At 35.4% G+C, this 9,403-nt stretch overlaps 1 protein-coding gene across 1 annotated transcript; it reads right to left on the reverse strand.

Moving 5' to 3' along the window:
* LOC104707890 lies at nucleotides 5,676–7,822 on the reverse strand. The gene is made up of 3 exons (XM_010424333.2): nucleotides 7,636–7,822; nucleotides 7,132–7,529; nucleotides 5,676–7,021 (listed from the first exon to the last, which is right to left on the reverse strand). The coding sequence occupies exons 1-3, from the start codon at nucleotides 7,681–7,683 to the stop codon at nucleotides 5,821–5,823; spliced, it is 1,647 nt and encodes a 548-aa protein (XP_010422635.1). The 5' UTR covers nucleotides 7,684–7,822; the 3' UTR covers nucleotides 5,676–5,820.

Raw genomic sequence — 9,403 nt, forward strand, 5'->3', positions numbered from 1 at the left:
CGAGTCTGAGGTGGTGCATTGACGGCACCATTGACAAAGCCGATGAGCTTTTGACTGGACAAGAGAGATTCGAACTGAGTTTTCCACAAGAGATAGTTGGTGTCGTTCAGCTTTAGTGTGACAGAGCTGGTGACATGAACATTGTCAGGAAACAGATAGGTGGAGGCCATTGTTTCACCTATTAGGGTTTACAAGGGCTCTGATACCATGAAAGAACTAGAGAACGGCGGAGAGATTTTGAGAAAAACTGATACTTTTCTTAATTACTTTGTTTACGTTTTTACAAGCTCTTTTATATACAAGTTAGGAACACTCTAGAATCCTCTGACAAGTAAACCCTATCTTAATCGACAGCTGTAATTGATGAGTCACCAAAGGAAGATTCTAGAAGCTTGAATTTGTTATGGAGAGGAACCAGTTTCTTTCGTATTTTACAATTTTTTAAAAATTATAATTTGATATAAGTTGTTTGAAATCAAATAGAATAATTAATAAAGTTTTTGAAAAATATCAATGCAAATTATTATCTACTTGACTACTTTTGTGTTTTTATTATTTTTATCATTATATTTTCTTATTATTTTAATTAAACAATAGACAAACAATTTATTTTTACTAAACAAACGAAAAATACCAAAAAAACACCAAATCGAAAATATAAATGCAATCAAATCGAAAAAACACCAGATCGAAAACAATTTATTCTCACTTAACATATTTGCCAAATGGATTATCCATCCACATGACCTGCGCCAACACTTCAGCTCCATTCAAATTACTACAATCACAAAAAATAACCTAAAAAGCTTCAAATCAATAAATTACAACACCGAAATCCACATAAAAACAATGTGCAAGAGTTATCAAAAGAAGAGCTTCAATAACCAACAACCCTGATTTACCAGTCCTCTTGTCTCGAATAAGATTGACATCACCAACTTCATAATATCTACAATTTGTACAAACAAAAAGGCATAAGAAAAACTCATTTAGAGATATTGAAACTTCAGAAACGCAAACTACACTTACTGTGTGAGAAGACAGCTTGGAGATCACTCTCAGAGGGATCGTATGGTAAGCCTTCGCCGTAGCCATAGGCAAAATTTCTGAAGTTAGAGTGCCACGAAGCTTCTCCAGAAATCTCTAAATATGATTCCTTAATATTTATGCTTTGTATTAGCTTCAACCTGCATGCTCGATCAAGTTCTTCAAGATGGGTTTAGGTTCGAGTTTAGAGTCTCTAAGCCAGTAATGTCTAATCATCGTTCATTCCTCCAATTGGATTCACTATATATTTCCAAAACTATCCATAGTCTTAAACGCTTGAAATCGGGGATCCATTTCTGCCACAATCTCGTTAACTCCGACATGACAGATATTACGATACAACTCGAGATGAGACATCGCTGGAAGAAGTTGAAAGCTTTCGATTTCCAACTTTTGTCGACATCTCTGTACAACTAACAAAGGAAGAGTGACTAGATTTTCTTAAAAGAGAGAAAGTGACATGGAATAGAAAACGATTATTACTGGTTAAAAATGCTGATGTGTATTATTTGTTATAATTCTATTGGCTATTGATTTTAAATGATGTGTCAACATCAGCTTGAATTTTAAAGCTGCTCTGGTGAAAAACTTACAAGTTTTATTGTATTGATATCCTACTTTTGTATATTCGAAAGTTTTTTTAAAAATATTCAAAATATATCTAAAGCATATAACCGACCTCGAATTAGATTTTGCTTTAACATTTTAGTTTTAGTCTCAACTCTCACCTGATAGAACCTAACATACTGTTCTTGGGTTCTTTCTATATTTTTATACCTTGGTAAAATCAACAAACCCTCTTTTACCAATGTGCTGTCTGATTTGTGGCATGCAAAGACATTAAACAAAAAAAAAAGGCTTAACAGCGTTTTGTAAAAAAGTGAAAAAAAAAAAAAAAAAAGACAAACGAAAATAAAACCAATGGGAAAGTGAATCAAAGCAGAGCTAACGTTATGGGCAGCAGTAGTATTAATAATAAACATATATATTATACATTCATGTACCTCTCGATATGTCATGTCCAAAGAGAGGAAAGTTTTGTCCTTTGCTAGTTTCTTCGTTTTGGGTGCATTTGATTGGACTTCTGTCAATTCTTTCTTTAAATTGTTAACTTTTTTTGCATATATTAATATATATATTCTGATAATAACCTGTCGTCTGAACAAATTATTAGTTACACACAATCTTTCAGACACAAAAAGAAAAAAACAGCAAGATAAAACACGCGCGCGGGATTGATTCTTGATTCTGGTTTTAAGTGATATATAACACAACCACATCATTAGCAAAAGCTAAAACAATAACCTATAAATTCTTGTTATATCAAATGGTTTCAACTTTAATACTTTTGATTTATAGACCAAAAATATTAATCAGAACTTTATATTTGTAACTTAGTTATGTATGAAAGAGTTATAGTTTTAATAATAAATTTATTTTAAATATTTGATAATCAATTTTTCTTTTTTTGAGTGATAGCTTATATATTATGATACGTTCAAATTCGAGGATCACTCAGCTGGATTAGAAAGATAGAAACTCGCAAAGGTGCAAGGTGAAACGAGGGAGATTTGATGGATTGAGGGATCGTACAACAGTTGCAGAAGGCTGCTGATATTCCCAACTCCAATCGCTTCTAGATATGACACACTAGTCCAGCAAGAGGAGGTTGTTTGTTTGGATATTACACACCAAGAAACAAGAAAATATTTTAGACAAAGAACAAAGAGATAGACTCATAAAATGAAAAAGGAAAAGTATTGATGATTCTCGAATGAGATTACATGTGTTTATATAGGGATAAGAAACTTGTTAACAATGCCAAGTATTAATTGTTCTTGAAACTAAAAGAAAATAAATATAGATAGTTGAATGGAGACTCAACTCTTGGTGCATGTTTCCCTTCCCAAGGTGTCCTTCTCAAGGTGAGTTAAAATCCATTTTCGTCATCACTCTTTGACCACAAAATAAAGTGATTATTTTGGGCTTTTTTGGACTTGAATTAGGCTCAAAGTAGTAGACTGGACTTGATAGGTATCATCTCCAATAGTTTTTTTCATGCTCTCTTTAGCCATAAGCTTTTGAATAAGCCCATTTAGTGCATTTCTTAGCTTCTTAACTTTTGCTCTAATCATTAGTCCTTCAGGTACAAGCAATGGTTCCTCTGCTACAAGCTCCTCGGGTTCAAGCTCAGCTACAAGTTCCTCAGGTTCAAGCTCCTCCTCCTTATCTCCATCCATGATCACATCATATTATCAAATATTTTCTCAGCCAGTCTATCTAATATTTTGATATATACTATTAGTAAGAAAATGCAAACTAGTACACGACAACAACTCACATAGCTAGGAGCAAAGATAAGAGACGATTAAACATGTTGTGTGATCTCTACAACCTCATCACCACCACTGCCTATTAATAAAATAACTTTTTAATCTTTTGTTTTAAAACTTTATTTATGTTTTTCTTTTTTTGTCATCTGAATTTTATTATTGAATCCAAAGAGAGATCCCAAGTTAACATTACAAGAGGCGACAAACAACTAGATGTCCTCACGGTCATAAGGCGACGGACTATTGAATGTTCTCGCGGTCTTTAACCCAAAAGAGGGAGACAAGCCCCAAGAAACGATGATACATACTAAAATCCAACGCAAAACACAAATCTAACAAGCAAAAGTCTTGGAAAACTGAAAACGAAACCCTATAATTGAACAATGGCATGAGAGGCTCTCACAAAGTTTCCCTATAGAACCATTAAACGTCGGGAGCACCAATAAAGCCGGATAGTCTCACACTGAAACCAAACCATAAGCAAACCGATAGGGAGGAAAGCAAGATACCAATGCGACCAAAGACACAAATACAACTCCCATAGCACCTCACCAGCCAGACAGAGAGAGCACGAAACCCTAGGGTCAAAGAAAAAAACTTTGATATCGACCAAAGACAAGCCACACAAGATCAACTGTTCTTACACGCGGATACTCGTCGACCACAGTTTCAGCCACCTACAGACAAAAAACTAGTGACGACCTCGCAAGAGAAGAACTAGAGACCGATTCCACTGCTTCGACTAAAACCTAACTCTAAAGGTTCCAAAGAAAACTCAAAGAGTGGCTAGTAGGTGACTTAGCAACAAAACCCCTCCAAATGGCTCACACCAAGAACGAACCTAGAGCAAAACACATCCTCAAACCAACAAGAGGACTCGAAGGAGAGGTAGAGCAAAGATCCAATTTCAAACCAAACAACAAAGCCAAATCCATCAAACCAGGCCTCACTTACCACAAACAAACCTAAATGAAACCAAGGTCACACCACACAAACCTACTAAAAACTAAAACCACCATCAAGCAAACAGGGGATATACCAAACACGCTTAACTTAATGAAATTGACATCGATTACCAGTCAAAGAATCAACAACACCTCCCCATAAGAAGAAACCCCTCGGACATACACCACCAAGCATCACAACGACCAGATCTAGATCTTCAAAGGAAGGACAAGACTCCCCAGAAACAGCAAAAGAAACCAATTGATGGCCGAAGAGAGGGATACACAAAAAGAAACATAACTAAAGGACAAAGAAGACACAACGCCGGAGCTATAAAGCCACCAGACGTTGGCCGAGAACAAGAGCGGCGCTTTGGGTTTTTTCTTTTAGAGAGAAGAGAGGTGGGAAAGAATTATGTTAGAGAGAACAAGAGCAGGTGTTTTGGGTTTTTCCAAGACACAATTTAAAACTTTATTTATGTTTAAGTGGCCGGTTTAACTGCCCATATTATATCATGTTCATCCATTTGTAAAACTTTTTTTAGACTAATGAAAAATCAGAATAATAAGATGATGATGATGTTGATGAGTGATCTAGCAGTAGGTTTAATATTTTACTACAAGCTCTTCTCTAAAATCGATTTCTACAAAATACTTTTTCAATATATTTAACTCATTTAACATATTATTATCTTTAATAGCTGAAAAAGTAGGACTTGTTGGTTCAAATTTTGTAGAAAATTCAAATAATTATTTGTGATATATATATATATATATATATATATATATTATAAATTGCGCAAAATCTCGAACAATAATTTTAACTTGTATTATATTGTTTCATAAAGTATTCCACTTGTAACCAAAAAGACAAACTTTAAAGATATTTCGTAAGGGAAATTAACTACTTCATAACTAAACATAGTTCTTTAAATGATATCAGCAAAGATCATGTGAAACCATATCTAAAATGTTATATGATTATACATACACAGAAACAAAATTTACTCTATAGATAATAATACTTGTTTATCAACTAACAAAAAAATTAGAAATACAAAAAAAAAATGATTAAAATGATTATAACTATTATTATTTGATAGAAAAAATATTGTGTTTCGAATGTTTATTAGTATCTGGATTTTGTGTACATTCTCTTCCAAACGAAAAAACAAATTTTCCAATCTTATTATATATATAATATTCATGAGAAACAGAAACACAAATGTGATTATAGTGATGCAAAATTTTTCATTATTATGTTATTACGGAATAATACGGATCACATTATTGTGTGTTTTTTTTTGTCCTTTTAGGCAGAGTGAGGAATAAATAAGAAGCAAACAAGAAAGAAAGCTCCAAAATTCTCGGGCAGACAATATTCTTATTATCCATAATTTCATCCAATGTGAATCTTTCTTTTGTACACAACAACAAAAATAAATGCAGAGAAACAAAGAAGAAGAAGAAACACCCTTGGCCGGGTCAAACAAATTTCAGCAACTAAGCGCTTCGTATTTAACCGGAATCGGTTGGTTAAACCCGGTCCGCGCAATCAAACTCCCAACCACCGTCAAATCTCTACAGAACACTCCTTTCACCACATTCGTATTATTATTACTGTTGTTCACAGCTCTAATCGGCGGCGTTTCGATGATATTACTCCGGTGATGAGTTTCCGTGACTACAGCAGCGGCTGCCACGGCTTTCCGTTGCTTCTCGGCGGCTTGTTCCGTTGCGACGATGTTACTTGTGACGACTGAGTAGCCTTTCTGGATCAATCTGTATAGTAAAAGAGTTGACATCCTGGCTCGGTCCTTAACGGAGTCTAATTCTTCCTCATCATCGGTTAAGTCAAACCGGTCGATAAATGACATTGATCTCTCCGGTTTATGTTTTAAATTGAGTAACAAGTAGGCTCGGTCCAGCTCTGATCTCGAGCAGTCACGTCTGATTCCCATCAGAGCGTAGTAATCCACGTTCCCGAGTTCTCCGTTTGCGATTCTCATCTTCAGTTGCTGGATCTTCGTGGTCAAGACGCATAGTTTCCCCGGTATTTCTCTGTACCGGACGTTGTGCCGTTTCCAAACCGGGCCGGGTAGTTTCCGGTCACGTAAGATGGAGTTGTACAGGAGTTTGAGGTGTTCGAGATCGTGAAGCGAGTCCGGGAAACACCGAACGGATTCTAGCAACGCGGCTCTTGTTTCCAAGGCTTGGAGACACGACGGGTCTAATGCTAGGGTTTTGTTACAGTCGGCGATTGATTCCGCGATTCGTCCGGCGGATCTGTAGGCGGAGGCGCGATGCATAAAGCACTGGGCGAGAAATCCCTGGGGCGCGCCACGGCGGCTGTCTAAGATTTTGGAGAAATGGCGGATCGATTCGGAGTAGAGCCCGGCGTCGAGAGCGGCGAGTGCGGCGGCGCGGCGTCGTAAGAGTAGCTTGATGTGAGATAGGACGTGAGCGATGCTCTCGGATCGTGGCTGAGATCCGGAAGTGACGACAACGGAAGGAGGAGGAGGAGAGGAACCGCCGTCGTTGGAGGAGGAGGAGGAGAAGAGAATGAAGCTGTCGTCGGACCAACAGATGCTCTGACGGCGGAACGCGGCTGTGGCTAAGCGTTTACCGGTTTGGAGAAGAACCATAGCGTCCTCCATCAGACCTAGATGGCAACAAGCTTGACCTAAAACCAAATATCTGTGTAACAGAAGAAGAAGAAGAAAAGATCCGAATCAAAAAAAATCCGGGTCGGGTTTTTAAAATGGATTATTAATTAAGAGATGGGTTAAAAAAAAAAGGAAAATGACCTCCATTGCCCTTGTTCGTCACAGTTTTTACTGAGACCTGCCATGACCTTCTTCTTCAAATCAGAGACAGAGAAGCATTTAAAGGAGGAGGAGTCGTCGTGATGATGATGATGATCGTTGAGAAGATTGACAGATTCACGAGAAGAATGAGTAAAAGAGAGGTCGCCGGGGGAATCTTCGGCGGCTAATTTGAGGCTAGGGATGTAATCGTGAAGCATATCGGCGACGTCTTTGAATCGACGGAGGTAAAGAAGCGATCTGGCTTTGAGTTCGAGAGCGAGTTCGTAACGAGGGGACACAGAGAGCGCAGATTCGAGAAGATCCAGAGCCGATTTCACGTCGTTTGGATCTTGACTCGCTATTAAATTCCTCGCTTCTTTCATATACTTATCAACGATCTGGACGAACAAAATTACAAACACAACAAAAAAATTTGATCAGATCGATTTCGAAAATATTCACCATCTCAAATTTGGAGAGGCAAAAGATTACACACACACTGACCTTCTTGTTACGGAGCCACCAATGCTTCTTCTCGCCATACACCGCCATTGACGTAATTCTTATGTTCTTCGTCTGAAACAAAATTCAGAACATAGAAGAAGAAGAAGAAGAAGAAGAAGAACTTTTCTCTCTTCTCTCGATCCGGAAAAAAAATAAATTAATTTTTAATTTTATATATATATATATAGAGAGAGAGAGAGAGAGAGAGATTTTGAAAAAATCATGTGAAGAATTCGAGTGTCTTAAATATGGAAGCGAGTTGTGGAATAGTAGAGAGTAGTAAGAAGATGAATGTTTAAAATGACATATTTACCCCTAAATGTACTTTGGATCCTTTATCCTAGCTGGCAACAACACTATTGCTTTCCTCACCATAAAAACCTATCATGATTCCACCCTTCATTCATTATTTCCTAAAAATACACTTCTTTTTCTTTGGGGTTCCGAAATAGAAAAAAAAATAAATATATTAATCATTTTTCCAAGGCATTTTTCGCAAGTACTAGTAGTATTTTTTTTTTCTTAACTGGGATATGTATAAAACTTACTATTACTATTGATATCCCAAAATTATGTGTTTAATAGTTTAATGTCAAACAACAAAAATAAAAATTATGTGGTTAACTTTAGTGATCAAAATAGATTGCGAGTCATGCTAGATACTTTTAATTGTTTTATTGAAGGATTTTTTTTTTTTTTGAAATCGTTTTCTTCAATGAGGAGAAAGCTTTCGACTTTATTTCGTTTTTATTAAATACAAATATATTTTAAGCTTTTCAATGAATGCACATGTATATATGGGTACAAGATTTAGATAAAAAGTATGGCCTGCTTTGGTTGGCTTTAAAGTCTCTCTCTCTCTCTAAACTAAAAGTAATAATATACTTATATATTATGTTTAGTACGTGACATAATTCATCTTTGGAGGGAGATTGACACGTTAAGATGTAAGATAAAAAGTGATTAATTATCACTAGATTACAAATCAAAATTCACTTATGATGAATTAATATACCAAATTATCTATATGTCATCCACAGTATATATATATATTTTTTTATGTGTAAAAAATACAATAATAAATATGCAAAGGTACAAAAGTAAATGTTCTCCAACTAACGGGTTTGCTTTTTGCAGTTGCTGCTGATATCTCATGCACGCAACAATTATACCGCTCGAGGTTAGACGCAATAAATTTTTCAATTTTGTTTTTATAGATTTTCAAAAGGAAACAATTTAAAAAAAAAAAAAAAAAAGTAGCAGCAATTTTTTTTATTATTAAACAAATTTAAAATAGGTAGGTATTTTTAAAAAAAATTCAGTCGGAGAGGACAATTTATGCTCTGCGTTAGTTTTTTTTATTCGTCCTATAACAATACAATTTAAACCGAAATAATAGTTTTTTTTATGTCAACATATTTTATGAACCTTTTAAACAAGGAAACTTACATGGTAAATTGGTAATGGTAATATCGTGTTGTTGAAGGAAAAAAATATAAAGGGAAGGGAAATAAATTAACCACAAAATACTTTTTGGTGGCAGGAAAAAAAATTGTAATTAAAATAAGTAAGAAGGAAATGGTTGCGTTAACGCCAAGAATATGACTTTGTAGTTTGTATTAGCTTCGACGTGGTATCAAATAAATTAAACTCGGCCATAAAAAAATTAGTGAATCATTGCATCAACAACAAGGATAAAAAAAATGCCTAATCTAAGTTCAATATTTCATCATTCTGAATGCTTTCTTTAAAAAAATTGAAGAGAATA

This window comes from Camelina sativa, chromosome 8 (assembly GCF_000633955.1).
Source record: "Camelina sativa cultivar DH55 chromosome 8, Cs, whole genome shotgun sequence".
Classification (NCBI taxonomy): Eukaryota; Viridiplantae; Streptophyta; class Magnoliopsida; order Brassicales; family Brassicaceae; genus Camelina; species Camelina sativa.